The sequence below is a fragment of the Toxorhynchites rutilus genome, chromosome 3, assembly GCF_029784135.1.
Source record: "Toxorhynchites rutilus septentrionalis strain SRP chromosome 3, ASM2978413v1, whole genome shotgun sequence".
Lineage (NCBI taxonomy): Eukaryota > Metazoa > Arthropoda > Insecta > Diptera > Culicidae > Toxorhynchites > Toxorhynchites rutilus.
In genome coordinates this window covers 148,810,791-148,837,634 of record NC_073746.1, presented here as the reverse complement: position 1 = coordinate 148,837,634, position 26,844 = coordinate 148,810,791, and the positions used below count along the sequence as shown (strand labels likewise).

Genomic DNA, 26,844 nt, shown 5'->3' with positions numbered 1-26,844 from the left:
CCTTACTTGAAATACAAAAATGCCCCCTACTTGCATATATTTTTCAATGCCTATTTCCCCCGGGCAGCTTGGTTTAGAAGTCTCTGTTAGGGAACACATTTCGGTGGGAGCAAAAGTGCCCTCTACTTTCATGTATTTGCAATGCCGATTTGATTCAAAACTATTCCATACGATTGATCAACCAAAATCCCTGTGTTTTATTTCAATTTCAAATTCTATCACATTCACTTGGAAACCTTAATTGAACGAGGAAGTTCTAGTTCATAGCCATAATACAAAAATTTACAATGTTTCTTGTTATATATGAGTTTACCTGCCCACATACCCACTTAGCTTGAGACGTATGCCGCATTTTTCGGGCGAAAATAAAAATTGCTATGTTTTTCCTGAAGTTGCCACAAAAGATTACTGTATAGATTAATGAAAATCAGAATAATATCTTTTACAGAGCACGCTCTCACCAATCACACTTTATATCATGGGCATTTCGGAGTTGGATTACTAGAAACTGCAGCATCAATACGTTTACATTATATATTGAAATTCTGTTGCACCTTTAGATCAATAACATAGGTGACATTGACCGAATGAGTGATTTTATTCACTTTACATATGTTCTTTGGACATTTTGGCATTGTGGATTAGTTTGGTAATGCTTATCTTAGAAACGTATAAAGTAGTATACATATATAAAATAGATAAACTAAAAAACTGAATTCTTTTGTACATCGGAAGAAGGAAATTATATTACAATTGTAATAACACTTTCATTTCTTTTTTTTTTTCTCTGCAATCACACTCTAATACTTTCCGTAACAAATCGAAGAGATGTTCCACTCTACCACACCTCACATTTCCGAACCGGGTTCATCCTCGAACCCAACGGGCACTTGAAGGTGTCCGAAAATTCGTTCAAATTTGACAGCGATCCAATCACCCTATACATAGGAGGAGAGTGGGGGTCCTTCTCAATTTGCAACGTTGTAGTTTCGTCAGTGACTGCGGAGCACCAAACCTGCGCAAACGATACGAAGAACAGCTGTCGATGCGTCATATTCAAACCCGGCAGTGGAAGGGTGTCGGTTTCCGAAGTGCTGAACTTTTCGTTTTTAATGTAGGCATGGAAGGCAGCCTTAAGACCACCGTTATCGGCAATATTTTCTCCCATAGTTTGTTTGCCGTTAAGATTTTTCCCGTTCACCTTATAAGCACTGTACTGTTCGTTGAAGCAATCAGTTTGTTTTTTGAACCGTTCAATAGTCTTATTGTTCCACCATTGGTGTAGGTTACCATATTTATCATACTCTCGACCCTGGTCATCGAAAGCATGCGTCAACTCATGACCCATCACAACACCCATTGCGCCATAGTTGAGGCTTTTGGGATTTTTCATATCGAAGAAGGGTAATTGGAGAATCCCTGCGGGAAACACAATCTGATTCTTGGTCGGAGTGTAATAGGCATTGACAGTCGGTGGTGTCATTCCCCAGCGAGTTTTGTTAACCGGTTGATCGAGTTTTTCGAGATTTTTCCTCAAACTATAAATGTTGAAATTCAGATTGTTCTCAAAATATTTCTTCGGATCGATTGACAACTCTTGATATTTCTTGTCAAGTTCTTCTGGATTAAGGATGTAATCGGGAAATCCAATCATATCAGAAATGGCGTCAGCCTTCTCTTCTGCCATCCGTCGCGTTTCATTATCCATCCAAACCAAACCCCTCAGGTTATCCTTGAACGCGGAACGAACCTCGTTGATCATCTCTTCCGCCCGTGGCTTTGACTCTCCGTGAAATACTTCTCGCACAAACATAGCGCCAATAGCAAATCCCAGAACATTTGTGGTGTCACTCACACAATATCTCCAAGGTTCCTCGCCTCCGTCGGATCCAATCAATGCCTTTCGAAGCCCCTTGTATGCATCCCGAAAAGCTTTCGATAGGCAAGCTGTTAGTGTTCGCACTGTTTGCCAGACCAAATAGTTATTCAGGATGCTGTAAAGAATATCAATTAAATTCATAGTGAATCTTGACACACTCAATACTTACGTTTTCTTCTCATCTGTTGAATTGTACTCGCTTATCAGTACATTTAACTTTTGTAGATATTCCGGAGCGTACACGACAACCTTCTCTTTTTCTGTGATTTTCCTTTTCACCAGCCGAAACGCTTCCTCGAAATGATCACGCCAATTTATGAACGGCGCCTTTTCCTGTAGCGTCGTGACCTCCATCAAATGGTACATTTCTTCCTCATCCCTGCGCATATCCTGAGGAGTAGTGATATTGGCCAATTCCGTTTCGAACGTGATAACATCCGCCATTTGTCGTCGAGCATCCGCTTCGTCAGCACCCAAAAGAACCGCTACCTTGGTCATGTAATCTAAATAGGCTGTAAGGATTTTGGCGTTTGCGGTTTTGTTCAGATAGTTGTCCCTCGATGGCAACGTGAGCCCACCTTGATCGATCTGTAGAGCGCAGTAAAGGTACTGAGAATTTGTAATGACAAACCACAGCAACGAATTTACCTGTATGATATGTTTACTAGAATTGCGGTCGTCCTCCCCAACCGCCCATCCGAATAACCCACCCATGTTGTACTTAATCTGCAACGTTTGCAGCGTCTTTTGCAGTGACCATTGGCTCACCTGAAAACCACTGGCATTCGCAGTCACATTCCATCCTCCGATATTCCTCAACAACTTGAGCAACGGTTCCGCGCCAAGTTTCTCCATCGTTTCGTCCTCATCCAGACATGATTGGTAATAAAGTTTCGCCTTCTTTTCAGCTTTCGATTTGAATTCTGCCTCGGGTCGCTCGAGCACATTCTTAACGACCAGTTGATTTTGCTGCTCCAGTTTACCGAAAGTGCCCCACATCGATTTCGCATCGGGGATGGGATTATTTTTGATCCACTGGTTGCAGGCGTAGCCATAGAAATCGTCGCATGGGTTCACAGAGTCGTCAATCGAATGAAGGATTTCGCTCGCTGCGAAAACGCAATGCTTGTTCAAGCAAGGCAGCGTTACGTCGCCATCTGTAATTAACCGGAGAAGCGAAAACTGGATTTAATCAGTGGTTGGGGGTAAGTGTTTGGATTTATGGCGAATCGCAATATATTAGGCTGTCAAAAAAGTCCTGCGGTATTTCCGCGAGGTGTCGTTGTAAGCGCGTAGTTCTAGTTGTATTCATTGTATCGAGTCATACTATAGCTTGTTGGAAGGATATTTTTGCGCGCTATAATATAGTCCTTGACAGTGTATTGTTTGGTTAAGTCGTTCGTGAGTTATAGTGTCGCAAAAATGGACCAAATTAATAGAAAATCCGACATATTTTACAGTACTACTATGACAAAGGCAAAAATGCATCTCAAGCTGCCAATAAAATTTGTGCAGTTTATGGACCCGATACAGTTTCCATTTCCACCACACAATGATGGTTTCAACGTTTTCGTTCTGGTGTAGAGGTCGTCGAAGATGCGCCACGCTCCGGAAGGCCTGTCGTCGAAAATTGCGACAAAATCGCTGAATTAGCCGAGAAAGACCGGCATAGTAGCAGCCGTAGTATCGGCCAAGAGCTGGGGATAAGTCATCAAACCGTTATTAACCATTTGAAGAGGCTTGGATTCACAAAGAAGCTCGATGTATGGGTGCCACACACGTTGACGCAAAAAACATCTTTGACCGTATCGACGCATGTGAATCGCAACAAAATCGACCCGTTTCTGAAGCGGATGGTGACTGGCGATGAAAAGTGGGTCACTTACGACAACGTGAAGCGCAAACGGTCGTGGTCGAAGACCGCTGAAGCGGCTCAGACGGTGGCCAAGCCCTCATTAACGGCCAGAAAGGTTCTGCTGTGTGTTTGGTGGGATTGTCAAGGAATAATCTATTATGAGTTGCTTCTCTATGGCCAAACGCTGAATTCGGACCTGTACTGCCAACAACTGAACCGCTTGAAGGTAGCACTCATGAAGAAGAGGCCATCTTTGATAAACAGAGGCCGCATTGTCTTCCATCAGGACAACGCCAGGCCACACACTTCTTTGGTGACGCGCCAGAAGCTCCGGGAGCTCGGATGGGAGGTTCTTTTGCATCCGCCGTATAGTCCGGACATTGCACCAAGTGACTACCACCTGTTTTTTGTCCATGGCGAACGAGCTAGGTAGTCTGAAGTTAGCCACAAAAGAGGCCTGTGAAAATTGGCTATCCGAGTTTTTTGCCAATAAGGAAGCGAACTTCTATAACAGGGGTATTATGAAGTTGGCATCTCGTTGGGAACAAGTCATCGAACAAAACGGCGCATATTTGACTTAAAGCAGATTATTGTAACTAATTTTATGAACAAATGAAAATTCAAAAAAAATACCGCAGGACTTTTTTGACAGCCTAATAAAAAGGAAAATAATAACGGAAAGCCAACATTCAGGTATCGGAAAAATTCTATCGAATTCTTAAAAAATATTCTGAAAACTGGTAAGAGTTATAACCTAGTCCTATCGGTTACAACAAAATTAATTTCCGAGCGCTCAAACGGAAATAGGTTAATACTTCGTTATTTATAAAAACATGAGTTTGTAAAACAATATTTGGTTGATGTTTTAGCCACATCAATCCATCACACTCTCAGAACATTTCAAAGCCAAAACTTGGCAGATAGGGATTAGGGATTGCATTACCGTGCCAAAATTTCAATAACCGGTTATTCGGTAATGAACCTTTCATTACCGGTAAAACCAGTTGGTTAAAGTAATGCTTAAGGACACAAATAATGTAAATTTTGTCGTCATCTAATCTAGATCGGATATCATTAACGAAATTTCCAGAAGAGGAAAACGCACGTTCAGAGTACAATGATGTTGGGCGTAAGCACGAAGGGCATCGAATACCATTTTCACGTACAGGTCGAACTCGATTATATAATATATAGTCGACCATTTTTTTGAACAATTATTTTCAAGTCCTATACATAATCGAATCTCAAGAAAACAATTTTTTAATTAAACATTAATAGAAAAATAGCTTTTTTTGTGATTTGATTATGTATTGGATTCGAAAATTAACGTTGAAAGTGAAATTGCGATTATATATAATCGAGTCCGACCTGTATTTGTACAAAACAAAATGTACAAAAACTCTTGTCTGGAGGTTTTCATCAATCCATTTATAGACGTTGAGCTTGGACTGGATGTTGATATATTAGATTGCTGCAACCGTGGTTCAAGTTTTTCCTTGATGCTCAACTGTTCTGCAGATTCTGAAACGTCCAGTGGATTTTTTCTACTGTAGTCTAGCTACTGAATCAATACCATAATCGTCAAATTTCATCAAGTCACGAACGATTTCAAATGTCTGCTTGATCATTGTAGTCCGTGACGTTTGATAGAAGACGCCGAAGTCATCATTAATCGTGGTTGTGACGCACGAGCAAAATGATTATTCATATAGGCAAACAAATCTGCATATACGAAACGTTTTTCTGCAGTCCTTTCAATGAGGACTCGTTAGATACGGCTTTAGTCGTACTGAACGACTACACTCCACGTATTTCCACTTCACTTTACTTCTGTTAGCTTTTCTATCACTCTCTTTGCTTCTTCTTTTAACTTTAACTTCAGCTCTCTTTCAACTTTGACTTCAGATTTCTATCAACTCTTCCTGAATTTTTACGTCAGTTTTCTTTCAATTTTTCCTTAGTTGGTTCGGATCGCTTCCTGGCTCCAGAACCAAAGGCGTCTCCTTTTACTTTTCCGTTTCTTTCTTCTTTCGTTTTCTCCAGTCGCTGCTGAAACTTCCTCCCGTTCAATTCTTTTATCGCTGTCAGTTTTTCATCGCTGAAGCTTATCCTGTGCTTCATGTTCAAATCAGGTAGCGATTTTTGAACTTTCAGTTTTCAATTTCAGAATTTTCAGAGTTTCAAAGTATTCAGAGATTGTAGAATCGGTGTGTGTGTGTGTGTGTGTGTGTGTGTGTGCTCCCGTGGCCGAGTGGTTAGCGTCATAACTAACATGCCGGGTGTTCGGGTTCGATTCTCGTTCTGGTCGGGGGAATTTTTCGTCAAAGAAATTTCCTCCGACTTGCACTGTGATCACGCGTATTCTAGAGTTTGCCATTCAGAATGCATTCAAGGCGTGTTATTTGGCATAGAAACCTTAACTAAGTACTAATAAAAAATGACGCAAGTAATACTACGCTGAGACGGCGAAGTTTCTCTAGGAACGTTAGTGCCATTGAAGAAGAAAAATCGGCGCAACACTGCCAGTTGGGTTTGTTCGATCTTATTTTGATTCTCGAGTAATATTCGAAAGTGGCATGAAGGCAAATATTATTTAAGCTGTAAAAATAAAAATTAGCGAAATCACCGGTTATTAATTCTGAAATTACCGGTAATTCGGTAATGAAAAATGATCCGGTATTACCGAATTACCGGTAACTGTGAAACCGGTTAACAATCCCTAATAGGGTCGAATAAAAAAAAGTTTTCCCCCGAGAAAATAACTCAAATTTCCTTTTGTTTTCCTGCTTTGCAATAGGACAGTCTGCCTTTTCGGTTGCTCGTGGCTGTGTTGTGCTTTTAGTTGTATGTTGAAACTTGTTGCTGTTAGCAATTATGCCATCCGCAACTTGGAGCATTTGATGGAAGGATGGAAATGATTTAAGGAGTGGATAATTTAGACGCAAATATGCCTTTTTCGCACTGAAATATAAACCATCGAAAAAAATTAAATGGACGATCGTCGAATATGTTTCTTTTCATACACCGCACAAAAAAAGCACAAAAAAAGCACAAAAACCGCACAAAAAACCGCACAAAAAAAAATCGCAAAAAAAACCGCACAAAAACAGGTTTTCCTGTACTTATAATCTATAGCCATAAGAAAGTTGAAGAGTCAAAATAAAGGATATTTATAGCATTTTTAAGAAAAAAAATCTATTAATCATAGATGATTGTATCTAAGACACGATTGCATTATTGACGTAGGACTATGAAATTATTATTATTTAATTCACTTATTTTTAACATCGGATATTGTCTTAGAATGAAACGAGATCTGAAAATCAACTTACTCTTGGAAGCCACATGTTCCAGCATAAACAAGAGAAACTCAGTATTCTCCAGTTTTCCTATATATATATAATAAAAAACACCAAAAATGAAACCATTCCTACAGGAACAACCAACTGTCACATGGATTATCGATTATCAAATTGGCACTCAACAGAGGGATGTCTTCCTTGTGAAAATATTTGACTTATTAATTTTCTAATTTTCTAATTTTGGTGTAATTTTCAGTCTTTTTTCCATCAATGCAAAATTGAAATTCATCAAATTCATTCGTAATCTGTAGCGATTTGATTTCACCGTTTCACCCAGTTTTAGTAGCTCATGGTACGCCAGTGGATGGGCAGGCTTCACCAGGTGAAAGTCATGATTTTTCGTGCTTAGGATTCTGGAAATAACGATATATCAAGCAAACATTGTGCTTCGACCGCTTTTCCGCCTATTTTGAGGAAAAACCGAAAGAGTACTATAAAAATGGTATCGAAAAGTTGCAAGATCGCTATATTCGCTGTATCGCCCTCGAAAGCAATTATGTTGAATAAGAAAATTGAATTTTGCAAAACAAAAAATAGTTTTACTGTGTTACCTTATAAACTTCTCGATGAATCCATTGTAACGTACACTGTGTGGCAGGTGGCAATTGGCACCGTCTTGTTGACACCACATATCTTTGATGTTAAGATCTTCCAACTCTGGCCAAACATAATCTGGTCAAGTGGCTTCAGTTCTTGAGTCAATTTGACCTTGTGAGGATGTAGCCCAAGATCTTTTCCCAAAATACGCCACAATAAGATTTGGGAGATGTGGTCCACATGTCCTAGTGCAGCTATACTCAACCTGCGGCCCGGCAGAGTTTTCTGGTTGGCTCATCTGGTGCTACTTTCTTTGGAACTATTTTTAATGTGTAACAATAACGAAAACCTATGAAATCATCAACTATTTTTTTACGTAGGGTTACATCTTTCAGTAATGGTGCAAAATCGGAAAACAGAACACGATTTTATGAAACAGAACTGGAAAATGCAGCGTTTTTTAATTTATCGAGTATAAACAAGCGATTCCACAACATTCATGATTCAGAGTTTAGTTTAGTTTTCCAAATAGAGGTTAAAGCCGAATAAATTGAAGCATCTATTTCTCAATACTGATTACAGACATAGCGGTTTTGCTCGATAGAAAGGACAAATGAAAGACCGGTATCCACAGAGTGATGTATGTTCGGTGGAGACACTGTGTTGATTTTCATGCCGTCTGGTGGAGAGTGTTTCTTTATTTTTGCACCACATCATTCTTGCATCTGTACTGGAGTGCAAGTTGAAAATTTCGAAAACGAGATGGTAACATTTGGGCAGCAAGGATTCGAGCGCTAACATCTCTTTGCCGTGCTTACCCTGGCTGGTTTCAGTTTCTGTATTGCTACCATTGAACGAACGTGCAGAGCTTGCACAAGTTAAGCATAAAAAATATTAAAAATATAACCAATCTTCACATAACGGTATGAACTCTAACATGGTGCGAGTTTTCATACAGATATGTGAGGTTTGTTGCGTATAATTGAATCACACATACAAATTGTAGAATTTATGGTGAAAGAGAGATTCTGTGAATTTGAGAGCGTGTTCGGATTTATTGGTGTAATGATGATGATGTTTTGAATTATAGAGGCTTTCTCAGACTCTCAGACTTCCTCAGTTAATACGCCTCTGGCCTTAAAAAAAGGCCAATTTGGAAAACTAAATAAAACACTGGGCCTTGACAAAGACCATTTGGAATGCTGTCGCTGACGCTGCCAAATGGTCACTAGCAAGATGACTAATAAATCGTGAATGATTTATTGGTGACATTCCGATCGATCAATTAATTTTTCGTGATTTCGGGCATTGTTTCAGGGTTTAAAATGTCATCAAAGTGCAACGCATGTGTGAAAAAGCTATTTTCAGCGGTGTGTGCTGTGTTCTTCTGTGGAAACTGGAAGTTTGCGAAACATTCGCAAATAGTGAAACCTCTCCCTCAGTGAGAGCAATCATTCAACGGCCTCCAGTGCTACCAAACATTTGTGCTAAAAAGTTTCATCGTTGAATTACTATAATGTTTGTTTTTCGGCATTCATAATTCCTACGTTAACAATGTGGTCGTGTCTTAGAAACAAGCGGCCCGCGACACCATGACTACTACGTGTTTGTGGCCCATCTGAAAAAAAGGTTGAGTACCGCTGTCCTAGTGGTAAGCATTGCGCTTGCCAATATGAGGGCTTCGGCTTCGATTCCCGTTCGAGTCATAAGTTCTATCGTCATTGATCGTTTTTCTGGCTTGCACTGTGGTGGGATGAGCGATGGGCATTACCAGTCTCCAAGAAAAGCCACAAAAAACCCGGAAACAGCCCCTCTAAGCGAATTGACGCTGCTAAAAGCGTCTTTGCCCAGCGTCTTTGCTTTACGTCCCGAGTACCACCAGGAACTCGGGACGTAAAGCAGCAGTATCGCGATGGTCCTCCTGCGAGATAGTGGATTTGGTCGCAGGCTTTGCAAGCCGCACCACTAAAACACCAAGCAACGAACGATACACAAGAAGATTTGAACCGGACTAATCGACACAGACCCAGGCGACGAAAACGAACTAACGATTGGAAACATGGAATTGTCGATCTCTCAATTTCATCGGAAGTCCTCGTGTGCTTTCTGAACTATTGAAAAACCGCAAGTTTGACATCGTAGCGCTGCAGGAAGTGTGTTGAAGAGGTTCTACAGTACGAACGTTTCGCGTTGGTCATACCATCTACCAAAGCTGCGGCAACACTAACGAGCTAGGTACAGCTTTCATTGTGGGTGGGTGGGCAATATGCAGAAGCGTGTGATTGGTTGGTGGCCAATTAACCCAAGAATGTGCAGATTGAGGATTAAGAGCATCATTAACGTGCACAGCCATCACCTTGCAAGTTCCGATGATGACAAAGACGAATTCGCGCAGATGGAACGCGAATACGAACGCTGCCCAAAACATGACATCAATATCATCATCATTTTTCAAGATTTCAAGGCCCAGATCGGTTAACAGGAGGAGTTTAAACCTGTAGTTGATATGTACAGCGCACACCGCGAGATCGCGAGAACCGGAAACGCATTATAAATGGGAATCGTACCTACTATGGTCTCCACAAACACTTAGCGTCGAACAGACTTAGCAGTTGTGCGAAATGTTCCCTGTAAATACAAAACGCTCATAAGACCGGTTGTCCTCTACGGGCACGAAACTTGAAAAATGCTCGAAGAGAACTTGCGAGCACTCGGAGTCTTTGAACGGCGGGTGTTAAGAACCATCTTCGGCGGTGTACAGCAGGACGGCGTATGGAGGCGAAAAAACCCAGTATCCTGAAAGTGATCAAAGCTGGAAGGATACGCTGGGCAAGACATGTTGCAAGAATGTCGGACAACTATCCTGCAAAAATTGTGTTCAACGGGAATCCAGCTGATACGAGACGAAGAGGATCACAACGAGCAAGGTGGTTAGACCAAGTGGAGCGTGACATGGTGAGCACGGGGTGCCCGCGGAATTGGAGAGAGATAGCCACGAACCGAGTTAATTGATGAAAAATTGTGAATCAGGCCATGTTGTAAAGACGTGAGGCCAAAATAAATAAATAAATAAATAAAAGGTTTGTGAGATGCCCAAATTTTGAGAACGTCGTGCAATGGACTGATTTATGTCATTTCGGATGGATACATTTGCGGTTGCAATATTTTCGTTGCTACGTACGGGGCGACTTTCCGTTGGCACGGGAAAACAACAGCGAACATGTAGACTCAAATTTGGTCACTAAACTATGCACAGACTGCCGGCTGGAACGATTATTACGACCGAAAATAGGAGTAAGCGCTCTCAAAATTCCGACCACCGACTACGAGTTTCGGTAGTAATTTTTAATAACTATTATGCGTTACTCGTTCGTGTACTTCGACATGATGAAAATGATGGCTTTGACTAACGTCTTGACGTTGACAGATCATTAAAATTTTTAAGGGTTCGTTCACACGAATGGCAATTCCCTAATGTGATGATCCTTTATATAAATACAAATGGAAGACTAAATGTGTTGGTAAGCGTAAAGCCTGAGGAAGGAATGGTTCGATTTAGGCCGTCTTTATTTTTTTATAATTGTCTTTTCCCGTAGATCAATGTTATGGTGAGAAAAAATTTGAACCTTTCTATATCAAACATGTATTCTACGTAACGGGGAACAAGAAAGTGAATCATGAATCTTGAACGATAATTCTGTCTGAAAATAAATTTATATTATAAAGACGAGTTTTGGTAAGAATAATAGGAAATTTATAGTAAAAACAAATTGTAAAAAGAGCGAATAAGAAGATATACCAATGGAGTGTTCTGCTAAAGAATCCACGAGCGTTCGCTAATTGTGAAAACGTGAATGTTCGAAAGAATTCATATCAAAAAAATAATTTTGGACGGGACGAAGTTCGTCAGCTATTTGAAAATAAACATTTTCTGTGTCTACTTCATCGAGTTCGGGAAAATAATATAATATTCATCGAGTGATATCGAAAGAGGTAATAGGGGAAATGCTGTTAAAATGAACAGGGGTGGCAAATTTCGATATTTCAATTAAAAATTAATTGATACTTCTTCACCACCGTATTCTTAAAACATATGAATCTATTCGGGACACCCTGTTATGCACGAAACTGTCGACTGTTGAAAATAATAAACAAAAACAGAAATTGCTCTCTCGGTAGTCATTCGGATGTAATTTTGCGTGCATCGACAGATCATCAGTTTGGACGTCTGTTCACATATGAAGGGGTCAAAATGAAAGGGGTGTAAGTGACATCATCGATTGCTCTACATCGACTCTCTCTTGTGGTCATAACAAACACATTCCCAGCTGTATTTGACGATGTGGAAAATAGGTCAGAACCTCATCTATCAGATTCTATAGCAAAGTCAACGTATTTGCAGTTGAGTTATCAACTAAAGAGAAAGTTGATGAAGAGAAATCGATCAAATCACTTACACCCCTCATTCTGAGCCCCTCATATTCTAAAAGAGTTAAACAGATATTTTGTTTCATTTTAGCGATTAATTCGCATTCTAAATTACTTTGTTGTTCGGGGACAATATGGGTCACCATTGGATAACCAAAACTAAAAAACTAAAAACAATTTAACCATAGTAATCATGTGGACAATAATCATTGCCCTCGTGCGTTTTCCTGGGTCTATACCGATTATTCCGGTCCGTATTATAAACTTGATTGTTCGTAGTAATACTCATTCAGTATTCCGCCTTACTAAGGCTACAATACCTAGTCTCGCAGACGGGTCTGTCGTCTTGGATATAGCTGTCGAGACACAGCATTTGATAAATCAGCCGCTCGCTCCGAGAAAGACGTTGTTTGAGCCGCCTCTAACCTGGGGAACACACGCTTGAAGAAAACTGCGGTGTGGGTATTACCGCAGTGGGTGTTAGGGATTGTTAACCGGTTCTACCGTTACCGGTTTTACCAGTAATACCGGGTCATTTTTCATTACCGAATTGCCGGTAATTTTACAATCAATAACCGGTAATTTCGGTAATTTTCATTTTTAGCCCTTAAATAACATTCGCCTTTATGCTGCTTTGAAATATTACTTGAGATTAAGATGAGATCGAACAAACCAACTGGCAGTGTTGCGCTGATTCTACGATCTCTGAGCTTCAGCTCAAAAATTGCTGCTCGATCTGAAAACGAGACACATGGTAAGTTTCAGCGATGAAGAACTGACAGCGATAAAGGAATTGATAGATGTCCTCCAACCAGTTCTGGTCGATGTTGAACTGCTATGCCAGAAGAACTGCACTCTTTTTGAAGCTGACGTCGTATTGCAATTCATGCTAGAACAGATATCGGAGCAACTATCAGAAATTTTGAAGCAGCTGCTTGAAGCCCTGATTTAAAGGATTTCAGAGAAACGTTTCGTATATGCAGATTTGTTTGCATATATGAATACTAGCGTGCCAATGAAAATGGTCATTTCGAATTTCAAAAAGTTACCTCATAAAAAATGTTCACCACCTCGAAAAATTTTCAATACCCCGATTTCCGGTGATTTTTGGGTTTTAAAAAACTCAAACTTTGACTGCTTTGCGCCACTCTTCCTTAAGTCCGAATGAGCTATTTAATATTATCGTGCAAATCAACGTTTTGTAGCATGTTCCGAATGAAAAATCGAGATAACTGTGTTTATTGGGACCATAAACCATACTTTTCGTTTCGTATTCGCTAAAAAAAAGTCACAGAGTGCCGATTTTTGACAAAAAAAAATCCGAGATGACACTAGATCTCGACGTTTCATGCAATTTTAAGACATTTGGCATCAAAAATTTTTTTTCTAAACCCCCGATTTCCTTTGCTCTCCCCTTGGTTTTCTTGGTTTTTCTATTTTCAAAAAAACTCAGACTTTGCCACTTTGCGCCACTCTCTCTTAAGTGCGATTGAGCTGATATTTTGTATAGGGTGTTTTTTCGAGGTGGTAAACATTTTGTATGGGGTAACTTTTTAAAATTTTAGGGTCAATTTTTTTCCCATACATTCATTGGAACCCTAATGAATACTCATTCTGTTCGTGGTCGTGACACAATTTATGATGACTTCGGCGTATTCTATCAAACGTCACGGACTGCATTGATCAAGCCGACATTTTAAATCGTTCGTGACTTGATTAAATTTGGAGAGTATTGTAATGATTCAGTAGTTACACAACAGGAGAGAAGGAAATCCATTGGAAGATGCTGAATCTGCAGAATAGTTTAGCGTCAAGGAAAACTTGAACAACGATTGCAGCAATTAAAGGTATCAACGTCCAGCCCAAGCTCAACGTCTATAAACGAACGATGAAAACCCTCAGCCAACAGTTTTCGTACAGAGAGCATCAAAGGCAAATACTTGGCTTGCTATTCGATGCTCTTCGTACTGTACCCCCAACATCATTGGGCTCTGAACGTGCGTTTTCCTCTTCTGGAAATTTCGTTAATAAGATCCGATCCAGATTGGAAGACGACAAAAGTAACTTTAATTGGGTCGCTGTGTGTTACATTAACTAACAAACTAAGTTGAAAAACTTGCAAATCGTTTTCCTGTAAACTAATCAATCGATAAAAGGCGATTCTTCAAGAAAATGATAATTTTCAATATTTTTTTTACCGGTAATTTACCGGTTTTATCGGTAGTGAAATTTTCATTACCGAATAATCGATTATTGAAATTTTGGCACGGTAATGCAATCCCTAGTGGGTATTAGCGCAGTGGGTGAGAGAGTGGAGGACAGCAGCCCAAGACTTAGCAACATGGCGACGTATGCTGGATCGATAATCGCCAAAAGTAAGTAAAAGTAAAGTAAGTAATCATGTGGACTAACCAGACAGACATCGGAAAAACCATGATCAGAATTGAGGTCATCGAGATGCATTAATTTCATGATTTAGATATATACATCTAATACAAACGGTGTGCAAGCATTATGTTTACAATATTTGTATGTGTTATAATCCAGAAAAGGACTGAATACGTCCCAAAGAATCGTCTGGTGGTTGATTGAAAGTTAGCTCAAATGAGGGGCGCATTGACACCCATAGAAGGTGGTCTTCATGAACCTTCAAAACATGCGAATCTGTAAAAATATTCTATAAAACCACTGTAAATCATGAAAAAAACAATTTATTTATATGTTTGGAATCATTCGAATACCTGATTTGACACAGGTGCGCTGAACTAGAGCACTCAAAAAAGTGGACAAACCAACATCATATACCTTATATTTCATTAGAATAAAATGCACCGATGTCTTGATATTTTGATATGAACTTGTACACATAGGAAAAAAATCAAGAAATGTGAATGAACTGATAAACAGCAAATATCCGTTCCTTACACATCAGTCACCTCAACAAAAAGTAACAAACAAAATAATCATATCTACCCCACCATCTTCAGTGTCCCACTCACCTTTGTACATGTTGGAGTCCACATGGGGCTGTACGTGCAGTATCCTAGTGTTCTCGGTTGTCAGTAGTCCAATCAGCACGACAATTGTCAGTACCGATATCAACATCAGTACAATGAGTACCTTTTCGAGCTTGCTCCGAGCGTGCCATAGTGATGTCCCTCTGGCCGTGTGGTAACGAATGTGCATCGACGGACTTCGCGTGGTTTCATTCATTTGTATTGAACCAATGCTGCTGCTATCCTCATCGGCAAACTGAGCCTGTTTATATCGGGTCATCTGTGAATGAACGCAGAAAAAACACTCTTTCAAATCATCTCCACTTGTTTACTATGCCAACAACGATTGTCTCCAATTAACGACCACCTTAAAGGCACTAGCGCAAACACACACGCCGCTTGTCGTTCACTTATAGCTGGGAGTGCGAATCAATTTCGTCAAAACGCTTGCGGTGAAGCGAAATTTAATTGAGCGTCGCAATCAAATTCGTCGCATTACGATCTTGGTGCATCCAAGTTGTAGAGGCTACGGTGCGTTTTGCGTGTGGACAATTCGATCGTTTCGCGTCCCTGACCTCAGCAAATGTTTATTCTCGAGAGATACACAAACCACTGTTCCGATCTCACTTTCCGCTAGGCAAACAAGGCGCGATTTCGTACGCGATGTGTACGCTATTCATCTTGCCGCCGTTCTCGGCGAAAATTTGCGACTTACTACACGTTCAAATAGCGTGTTCATCCCCCATAGGCAAGTGGAACTGGGTGCACTCCACACGAACGACGATGATAGGAGTCACCCTTTTGGGAATACCATCAAAACGTGTCGACTGTGGGGAGGAACTCGGTTTGAACAAAATGCGCACGCATTGTATTGCTACTGGGTTATTGATGTTTACAGCGATAAACACCAGCCGTATCGCACCGATCGGCTAGACAGTATTAGTTTATATTTAGATCAACTAAATAAGTTCGCGATTGGGATGATCTAAGCGTTCCGAATTCAACTTCGATCTAACGTCGGGTAGTTCGTAAACTGTCTAATAATATCACATCTGGCAAATGATTATGTGATAAGGAAGCAAACTGTCGATTAACCTTCAGACTAACGTGTCATCGGTTGCAAACAAATCGAAAGTCATTTACAAGTCGCAGTAAAACCATTGCGCTAAATTACCGCAAGGCTAATGAGTGTTATCTTATCAACGCTGTCCGACGAAACGGCGTGCGGTTGGAACTGGAATATGAAATGTGAAACCGCGCGTACACTCTCTCCTACGCTTGGTAGTGGATTCACTCTCGTGGTCCGCCTGGACCGTGTTTGGGGGAGAGTCGAGCCATTGCAAATAGAGGCACGTGCCTATTAACGCCATTTACCGTTGAATATGATATTTTTCCTCCCTACTTGGTTGTAGAGATATCTATGAGTGTAGAGATAAAACCTACATGAAGATGAAGACGAAGGTAATTTTTTACTATGAAATTTCCTGAATTTTAAGCCAGCCTTCTGACAATTTCGACAGCTGAGAAATTTTTTTCTCAATACTATGAAACATACACAATGTGCCAATTATTGTACAGTATTGGTAGTGAAAATCAACATTTCAACAAGTTATTGTTATAAATATTTGTTTATATCCTTATTCAAGGTTCTATCAGCTTCAATGGGATTTTTAAATGATTTTTCAACAATTGAAATGCGTGCTCTTCCTTCGGTTAAAGTCTTTGAAACGGTCCAAATGTGATCAATAATGTCCCATCAACATTTCCTTTATTTTTTTGGGAAAAGAAGAAACTTCGAAATTTTGGGGGGTTGTTTCCAAGACACGACCGCATTGTTGACGTAAGACCCCGCTATTATTTTATTCAATTCGCCTGTTTATAACTTCGGATTTTATTGTAGAATTGACTGTATAATAGAAAATTTTCATCACCCTTAAAAGTTTGTTTTGTAGAATTAGTTGACGATATTTGATTGATGATTCGTTCTTGTCCTATCAAGAACAATACACGAGCGATCATATGTCGCATTTGTTTATTTATGCCAATGCATTGAAAATTTATCGCGAATGCTATTCCGGTGGCCTTTTTATAATAATCGTCATTTGACACACTTTCCGCTACAGGCGATAAAATTCTTGTTGCACAAACAGTTCGGGAGTTCGGGATACTTGCATGTATCAAATATCATGCTACTAGTTTTTCAGTATTGCCTCAGTGGAATCACACCTCTAGACATCGTACTTAAAACGCAAATCAACCAGCACCAAACAAGCGTTCAACATAGCATGCACATTGATGTCTTGAAGCGACTAAATATATCTGATAGAGGGAAATGACAACATATGATGTCGCAAAACAAGGCAAGCGATGTTCGTTGATTCGAGTATAGGGCGAGACTAATAATTCGCCCCAGCAGAGATCCACTATTTATTAGCAAATTAGCAATTTGGCAAATATTCCCCTTCGTTGTTTGTACTATCGCGAATACATAAGTTGCTCGTTATTGACGGCACGAATAAGTGAGCACACAAATGTGCAGAACAAATGAATGGGAAGATGGGAATGCTTCTAGTTTTCTTCAATTTAAACCGTTTACATACCAGGTGATTGTAGTGTATAGCATATCGAACAAATTTCAGGGAATTTCATATTCTTTGGGTATACAAATCGTCAAATCCGTTCGCAACAAAAATAGTTATTAACGTTAACTTTATTTCAAAAAAACATTACCTGTTTTTTGAATTGGCACCCGTAATGAAAGACGTAGTCCTACGTCAAAAAATGACACGACGCCAAATCAAGTAAATACGGTAAGTGTCATAGGACACAAACGCGATTTCGAGCCAAAAATTTACGCACAATCAGTGACTTTAGACTCGGCGTACTATCGTGTAGAAGAACCCAAGGATTGTGAAATTCTGCTCTAAAGTGCGACACACATTTTTGTTTATTTACTCGCTGACCCGGCAAATTTCGTCCCACCCAAAATTTATTTTTCGTTATCACATTCACGTTTTTTACTAAGCGCATGTTCATAGGTCCAATCGGAGAACTGTCCATTGATTGATCTTCTAATCTACCCTCCAAAATTACCTTTTACTATAAAATTCCTAGTACTTCTACCAAAACTCGTCATTATAATGTGAGATTTTTATCAGACACAATTTTCGTTCAAGATTTTTCAACTACCTGCAAATAATAACATATTTCTCCGTTACATGGAATAAATGTTCGATACAGAAAATATAATAGAATAAACACAGCCCTACATCGGACAATTCCTTTCACGAGGATTGCTCTTATCAACACATTCGTTGATCCTTTTTTATTTATATAGATAGTAACAGATGTAGGAGTGCGTTTTATCCTGTTGAAAAAAAAAGTCAATTGTCATGATTGGTTGGAATATGTTTAGTTGAAATATGTGTATTATTTTCACGGGATCCCCTCTCCATTTAAGAGGGGGGAGGGGTATCATACTATCATAGAAACATTTCTCATATTCAAAAACCTTCACATGCCAAATTTGGTTCCATTTGATTGATTAGTTTTCGAGCTATGCAGAAATTTGTGTTTCATTTGTATGGCAGCCTCCTCTTCGAGGAGGAAGGAGTATCTAACCATCATAAAAACATTTATTGCATCCTGAAACCTCCACGTACCAAATTTGGTTTTATTTGCTTAATTAATTCTTCAGTAATGCAGAAATTTGTGTTTCATTTGTATGGTAGAACAAATATATGATATTAGAACAAAGTGTCCGAAATATGATTCAGAACGGTATAATCGAGTCTGCGTTGTATATAGATTTGCTTTTTATTCATAAAACTTAAGGAAAAATATGGTTCTTCAACTACGTTACACTATGAGTAGATATTTTGATAAAAAAATTAATTTACTATCATATACTATTGTTATAAGCGGCAGCGAATCCGCTTAATGTGACATCAGCTTTAGTCTGTCGAGTGCGGCCGTAGAAGCATTGGTGTAAATGAAATTTCCATACAAAAAGTGTGGAAGAATCAACAACTTGAATAATTTTATGTTTCGTATATGTCTCAAAATGGATATGCAAGCGATTTAAAACGCCGTAGATCTTTCCACATCAATAATTAATAGAAACATCCCATGACAAATTAGATGTGAATATAGCACTTAGGTTATTAAGTTTGTAAACATAATATATTTTATATTTTATTTTTAGGCGTCTTCCGCAAACATATGAATGGAGCAAAACTTGAGAATAGATGGTAAATCTTTAATTGAAAAGCGAAAACAGTAGTGGACTTAGGATAGAACCCTGGGGTACACCTGATTCATTATACACTCGACAAAAAATAGAGTAACAGAGTGAAAAGCTGTAACTTCGTGAAAAGTCAACGCATGAAAATGTAATGTACTTTTTAAACTTTCAAATTTTGGAATATTCTACGAACAAATTTTTAGCTTGACTATTTAAATAATTCGATTTAAAAAAAAGGATTTTTGGTGATGTTTTACAAAATCTCCTTTAATCCTAAAAATATCGCAGTAAGTTTATATATTTGCAGACATTTTTTTAGCCTAGTGTATCTCCAGAACCCCTAGGAACGTTTAGTATTGATACGTTTAGCCATTTTTTTAGCCGATCGATCGAAGTTTGGAGTAAATTAGAGGAGTACTTCAACGCAAACTGTACCAGAAGCATAACATTCTACGCCTATCCTCAGAATGTACGGTTCTTAACTTTCGTTTTCATGCGTTTGTGAGTATGAGAATTTTTTCGCTTGAGGAAGTTCAAGATTTTCTTACTTGTAAAATGCTCACGTCAATTTATGAGGATAATCAATCACTTAAGTGAACATTGGTTCGTATAGCTTGACTTAAGCACCAGGTTGCTTCGTCTGTAGCGGGGTTACCACATTTAATTTTGTAAAATTTTCCAAAAAAATCTGTACATCTATATTTTAGCAAAAAAAAATCTGTATAAAAATCTATGTCGAAAAATTGAGAGAAAAAACGAAAAAAAAGTCCATTTTTAAATGAATCATAAAAAGGTTTTCTCATAATACTCTGAATTGTATGATATTTATGCATAGTTTTGTTGAACTTGGCCTTTTGATTTTTCGTCAATTTCATTCTTGAAGCTCCTCAATTGACCGATACATAGTTCTTTGCTTTCAAAATAAAGTCCATAATTGTGGGTGCCAACCGATTTTTGTTTAGAACGAACTTTGTTTAGTTGGCATTGTAAAGCAAAAATATTAGCTTAATACTGGCTGACGAATGTTATCAAAAAGTATCTTACAAGCGACCCTTTGACATCCAATAGCTGAGGCCAAGTTATATGTGAGTCACTCAATGTTTGCCCCATAGTCCCAAAGAGTAGCCTGAATTCGTTATCCAAGCCTTGTCTATTACCTGCTCCAACAAATTGAGAAAATTAGAGCATCAAATCATGAGGGTTAGGAACAGCATAATCGGTTTCCTTGTAGGATCATTTAACACGTTCGTCGCCCAACGCGATATTTTTGATTTTCTTGCGGGACCCAATTTTCGGATAAATTATTAAATAAAGATCAAACTTAATTTGTAGACACCTTTTACATTATCTAGCAATATTTGTTATAATTTGAAGACGAATTGACACAATAACACATGCCAAAGCCATATTATATGGGTTTCGCAAAAAGCTGCAGTACAAACCATTCGTACTATAAATTAGTGAAAAGCATAGTATAAACATTATAATATTATGGTTTTGATTTCATTATTTTTCTACATATCCTATAGTTACATTGAGGTGCCTATTCTGTCAAATTCCATTTAAAAATCCTATCCAATTTGAACGAGTAAGGTGTCACCCAGATCTGGGTGACGGGGCAACGAAAGTGTTAAATGAGTCAATGTACGATTAGCGGATCGACTATTAGCTTTCGAAAAGCGAAAAGAATACCGTTTTGTCTCATACTCCGAATAGTCTCAAATTCCGAAAATATCATTTTTAAATGTAAATTTATTAAAATTTTATGTTATAAATAATTAAATAATGAAAACACAGACATTCTTTGATGTATAGGCTTCATTTCAACATCATTTACAAGCATCGATACAGCGTATAATTTATAATATTAGACATTTACGAAAAACTAACAGTCAAAAACAAAGATAAAATTTTTTCGTTAGCAAATTCCGTAAAAAATTAGCATCGTTCATTTTTCACTTTTTGTAGTTGTTGCAACTATTTTGTTTGCTGTTTTCATGTTAAGTGCTAGATAATGTAAGAACCTGCAATAACTGATTGAAAAAAAAAATATTTTACGCAGAAATCTTCATTAAAATTAATATTGATGTGGTGTTCGGAATATGAATCAAGTTTCTACGCATGATTCAAATTCCGAACACTTAATTTTCAAATGTAAATTTACTGAACTTTAATGTTATAAATAATTGAATGATCAAACCCTGATATTCTTTGGGTTATAGCCTTCATTTTAACATCATTTACAGGTATCGATACAGCAAATAATTTATAATATCAAGCATTAGCAAAAAAGTGCTATTCAACACAAATGATAAATTGTTTGCGTTAGCAAATTCTGTAAAAAACAAGCATCGTTAATTTTTCAGTTATTATAGTTTTTTTCATATGTTGTTTTCATGTTAAGTGCCATAAATGATAAGAATCTACAATAAATGGATGAAAAAAATTATATTTTATGCAGAAATCTTCATTAAAGTTAGTGTTCGGAATATGAATCAAATTTCTACGCATGATTCAAATTGCGAACAGTTCAATTTTAATAATCAAAACCCTGAATTCTTTGGGCTATATACTTCATTTTAACATCATTTACAGGTATCGATACCGATATAGCACCCTTTGTCCCGAAACCATTTAAACCATAAAAAACAAATACAATTTTTTGGGAGTATAGCATTTTTCCAAAACAGACTAGCTAATTGACTTTGATTTGATATATCGATCATATGAATCGGTCAATTAGTTCAAAAGTTATGATTTTTTTTTAAATTGCATTTTTGCTGTCCGGAAATGGTGTTCGGAATTTGAGACAAAAGTGATTAAACATATTTTTAGTTTTTCACCATGAATATGTATTTGTAAATCAATTTAAAAAGAAGGCTCTATTGTATCCAGAAATCAATTTAATTTCGCGAAAGAGTACCATTTTGAGTGATGAGACCCTGTTTAATGGCCATCAAAGCCATCAAGGCCATCAAAGGAGTTTAAACTCTTCAAATCGTTGAAGATTTCACTTAACATCTGCCTCCAACGAAAATCATCTCGTTGCGTTGCGTTCAACATTTTTATGAATTAAGGTATCTATAAGAAATTCAATATTTGAAATTGAATTAAAATGTGAATATTTGTTCATTATCAACATAATCAATTGTTATTGTGATACCAGCATCAATACAATATTAAAACTTTTCATTACACCGATGCGGCTAGTGCACTTTTTCGTGACATTACTATGATCAGAGACAGTTTTGATACTGACTATAAACATCACTGAAAATTTGAGTGAAGTCGTCTCAATCATTCTCGTTGTCGGCTGATTTCTAACACGAAACTTCAACGATTTGCTTGTGAGATCTCCATTAATTGAAAAACTGTTGAAAACACGGTATTGGTTGATTTAATTTCCGATTTCCTGTAAAAATCCTTTTTGGTGCAAAACTTTCGATGTGACTTTCCTGAACTAAGAAAGAGCAATGCATTCTCAATGCACAAGGAAAGAGATGCTTATCAATATATTATCAGCTTGCATTAAACAGATACTTTCACATTTTCAACATAAACGTACCACAAATTTAATGGTAAATTTACTTTTTTGTTACTTTTCTCATGTTATATATTATTCTTTTTTAGTTTTCGTTTGACTACCAACTACGAAATTTATTGGAAATATTAATCACATTAACCATATGTATAGGTATTTGAATGCTTTTAAACTCCAAATCTCATCAAATATTACCGAATTGTGCTCAACGATCGAAGGCCATATTCTACCTTTAATGATAATAATCATGTCAGTCTTTACCTGAACTGACATCATGAGCTGTCCGTTATTGGTCTCAGCTATTACTGGGTTCCTATCAACCAGTATCATACACAAAATTGTTTATCCTATGGAAAATCGATAACTTCACAGATCAACAACATACACTCTTCCCTCTTTTTTCTGCTATTCGTTCCACTCTTATCACCACTTATTCCTAGGAAAAATACATTACGCTACCATAACACTAGTTAACTTAACTAATTGAAACTATTTATTTCCGAATCAAATCAATCGGATTATTTCCGATATTTATTCACACAGTTTCGAGCACCAAAAATGTTGTTGCTTCTCTACACTTCCCATATGTGCATTATGATAAAAACACGGCCACCGCGGACATGCGCCGAACGCCACGATGCGGCGGCTGCGCACCTTTCATCTGTCACGATTGCCGGGAAACGCAGCATCTCGACAGCCGTTGTTTACTAACCACGTGTCCTTGCCGAAAGCACTGTTTTACGATAATTCATGTGTACTCTTCAAATAGATTCGAAACCGTTTAAAATATTAGGTACAGTGATACAAACTCGAATTCGTACACAACCATGCAGATCACCTTTCGCTCCTCTTGAAAGTCGAAAACAAGCTTTCGAAAAAATCTCACATGTCACATGAAAGTGAAACGGTGTGTTATCTGTTTTTTTAGGTTTTTATTTCTCGAAAAATGGCCATAGATTAGCGAGATGTCAATTCGATTTCGAGAGTGTGTTTAATTTCAACAAATTTTTATAAGGGGGTACCCAGAATCATTGATATTTTTTGCAAAAAATCATAACTCGAAATCCCGATGTCCAATTTAAAAACAATGCGCAGAAAAGTTGCTATGAAATGAATTAATTATTCAGGTTAAAAACAACATATTAAATACACTGTTGTTTTTTTTTTAATTTATTAAACCTAAATACTATGCGCTCCAAAAAGCTGGTAGATAGCAAACATTAAATCGCATAACTTGGCATATTCTAAGTCGCATATAAAGTGAGATCGAATTAGAATCATATATAATGCATACATTGTGAACATCTAAAATCGTATAAAATGTGAAAACCTCGATTTTATTTATCACCACAAATTAAGTCTCAATTCGGTGTAACAAGCATCAGTTTTATGAAATCGTACAATCGATCTTACGAAATCATATATGCATACCAGGCTGATGCAGTTTGTGAATCGCATGAACATATAAATTGAATCAATGTTGTAAAATACAAATAGACGACCAGGAATGATACAATAGACGAACAAGAATGACGTATCCGATTACATCTTATCCGTAATATATGTACAAGTTTTAACTGCTCTAGAATTATATTCCAGATAGCCGTGCGAGATAGCTGTTGCTTATCATCCAATCAACCGAGGTCTGAATCCCATCGGAGCAAATTATCTCAACCAACATCACCACTTATTTTAAACTAGCTGACCCGGAAAACTTCGTCCCGCCCACAATTGCTTTTCTGATTCAGATAATTTCGAGCACTCACATTCCCCAAAAATTATTTTTCTGTACGCGATCCATATTAGCGGCTTCTTTTTTGACATATACACTTGACGCAGACTGAGACACATCAATCCTGATACTGACTGTTCAAATCCGTTGCTCCGTACTTGAGTTAAATCGTGAGGAACGGACACCAAATCATTTTTATTTATATAGATATGCAAAATTTGCCGAAAAAATGACTTTCCAATTTTTCCAATTTCCGAATGGTTTTCATAATTTTTTTAGCATATAAACTTCTGCTTCTTTTTTGACATATACACTTGACGCAGACTGAGACACATCAATCCTGATACTGACTGTTCAAATCCGGTGCTCCGTACTTGAGTTAAATCGTGAAGAACGGACACCAAATCATTTTTATTTATATAGATATGCAAAATTTGCCGAAAAAATGACTTTCCAATTTTTCCAATTTCCGAATGGTTTTCATAATTTTTTTTAGCATATAAACCTGACGCAGACTGAGGCACTTCAATCCTGATACTGACTTTTCAAATCCGTTACTCCGTTATTGATTTAAATCATGAAGAACGGACACCAAATCAGCCATTCCATGCCAAACCCATATAATGGTTCTCAGATTTTCGTCAAAAGTGGTAGTTTTGTTCTTCATCGCAAATTATTAAACCCGTATTTTTTTTATTTTTTTTTTTTGGTTAGGGTGACCATTTCTATTCTAGAGTGATCCGAAAAATCCATTTTTTCGCACTTTTGCCAACAATAACTTTTTTCAACAATTCATAACTTTCGAACCACTGGGCCAATTTAGATGTTCGACATATCAAATTGAGGCCAATTAGCTGGTCTTTCTAGGAAAAATACTACAGTTACAGAAAATTTGAATTATGTTTTCGGTATTATTGATTGTATTTGTTTTTTATAGTTTTCATGGTCTCGGGACCAAAGGTGCTATATTTTTTAATATTTTTTCTGGAAAGCTGAGAATTTTTCACATAACATATGTCGAAACCAGCTAGACGTTTTTTTTCGTTTTTGAATTATGATCTTTCAAAGTTAACCGATGGCCCGAAAAATCACCCTAGAATAGAAATGGTTACCCTAACAAAAACATAAAAAAAAATACGGGTTTAATAATTTGCGATGAAGAACAAAACTATAACCACTACATCGGTTTGGCATGGAATGGCTGTATAGATATGCAAAATTTGCCGAAAAAATGACATTCCAATTTTCCAGCTTTCCGAATGGTTTTCATAATTTTTTTGGCATATAAACCTGACGCAGACTGAGACACATCAATCCTAATACTGACTATTCGAATCCGTTGCTCCGTTCTTGAATTAATCATTTTTATTTATATAGATAATCATATTCAAAGTCAATTTAATAATTCCTATTTCTATAAACATAAATGTTAAAATTATAAAAATAACCTCACAAACATTTTCCGCCATTCGTTTTTTTTTTCGTTTGCCTGTAGTAAATTGTACATACGTATCACAACAGTCGTACTAGATGCATGTGTAAGTCGTATATTCATCCAAATTAATTCGCGTGCAATTGTCATGTGTTTATATCACCTTGCATGTATATGCCAGTTAGGCGCATCATCTATCACCCAAAATATGGAATACATGAGGCTGTATATACGCTAGTTATACGATTTAATATTTGCTAGGAAGGCAGCTGCAATGAACAAGGGTACTTAACGTTAAATCCTGAAATTGATTAACACTTTCGGAATCAGATTGACATTTTTAACACTGTACGAATATAAGTTTACGCGAATTTTCATACAATCGCTAGTCTCTAATCATTTTTCGAGAAATAAAAACATTCTTTCTGAAAACAGATAGGATGAAATGGTAATGCGCATGAAAAATTAAAACAGAAATATTCATACAAATGTTAACACACGTTCCCTCTTCACCGATCGATAGTGTATTAAACTAAACATCAATTGAAAAACATACCTACAAATGTTTGTACAGTAATACTATCATCGGCACCTACTATACCTACTTATCCTACTTATAAATGAATATTTTCGATTCGAAAACCGTTCGTCGGATACTTAACGCGTAATTTAGTGCAGCGCTAAACAGTGTGATCAACGGCTGTGTAGAGCAGAATGAGAATGTATAGCAATAAGATCTCAAACCACATTCATATTCTGACCCAATTTTAATGCCAAACAAAAGCTTGAAAGCTTTTCTATGTCGCCACTTCCTGTGTGATTCTTGAAACCCAATTATA

The 26,844-nt window shown here is 37.6% G+C and overlaps 1 protein-coding gene across 5 annotated transcripts; it reads right to left on the bottom strand.

The window, feature by feature from the left end:
• Window positions 1–520: 520 nt before the first annotated feature.
• Window positions 521–23,444, bottom strand: LOC129778459 (endothelin-converting enzyme homolog). 5 transcript variants are annotated; one of them, XM_055785356.1, is made up of 5 exons: window positions 23,103–23,444; window positions 15,061–15,337; window positions 2,528–3,036; window positions 2,049–2,467; window positions 521–1,994 (listed from the first exon to the last, which is right to left on the bottom strand). In XM_055785356.1, exons 1-5 carry the CDS (start codon window positions 23,169–23,171, stop codon window positions 839–841), a joined length of 2,430 nt encoding a protein of 809 aa, XP_055641331.1. In that variant the 5' UTR covers window positions 23,172–23,444; the 3' UTR covers window positions 521–838. The 5 variants fall into 5 exon arrangements, with proteins under 5 accessions (XP_055641331.1, XP_055641332.1, XP_055641334.1 ...); XM_055785357.1 differs by lacking the exon at window positions 23,103–23,444 and adding an exon at window positions 15,773–15,933; XM_055785359.1 differs by lacking the exon at window positions 23,103–23,444 and adding an exon at window positions 15,425–15,766 and having other exon boundaries at window positions 15,061–15,363.
• Window positions 23,445–26,844: the final 3,400 nt, after the last annotated feature.

Bases quoted from the DNA above. Each gene is read 5' to 3' on its own strand.
- LOC129778459 (XM_055785356.1), bottom strand. From the start codon at position 23,171: ATGATACTGGTTGATAGGAACCCAGTAATAGCTGAGACCAATAACGGA. The intron at 3,037-15,060 runs GTGAGTGGGACA...GGTTAATTACAG, and splicing joins GGACTCCAACATGTACAAAG to ATGGCGACGTAACGCTGCCT. The intron at 1,995-2,048 runs GTAAGTATTGAG...TATTCTTTACAG, and splicing joins TCAACAGATGAGAAGAAAAC to CATCCTGAATAACTATTTGG.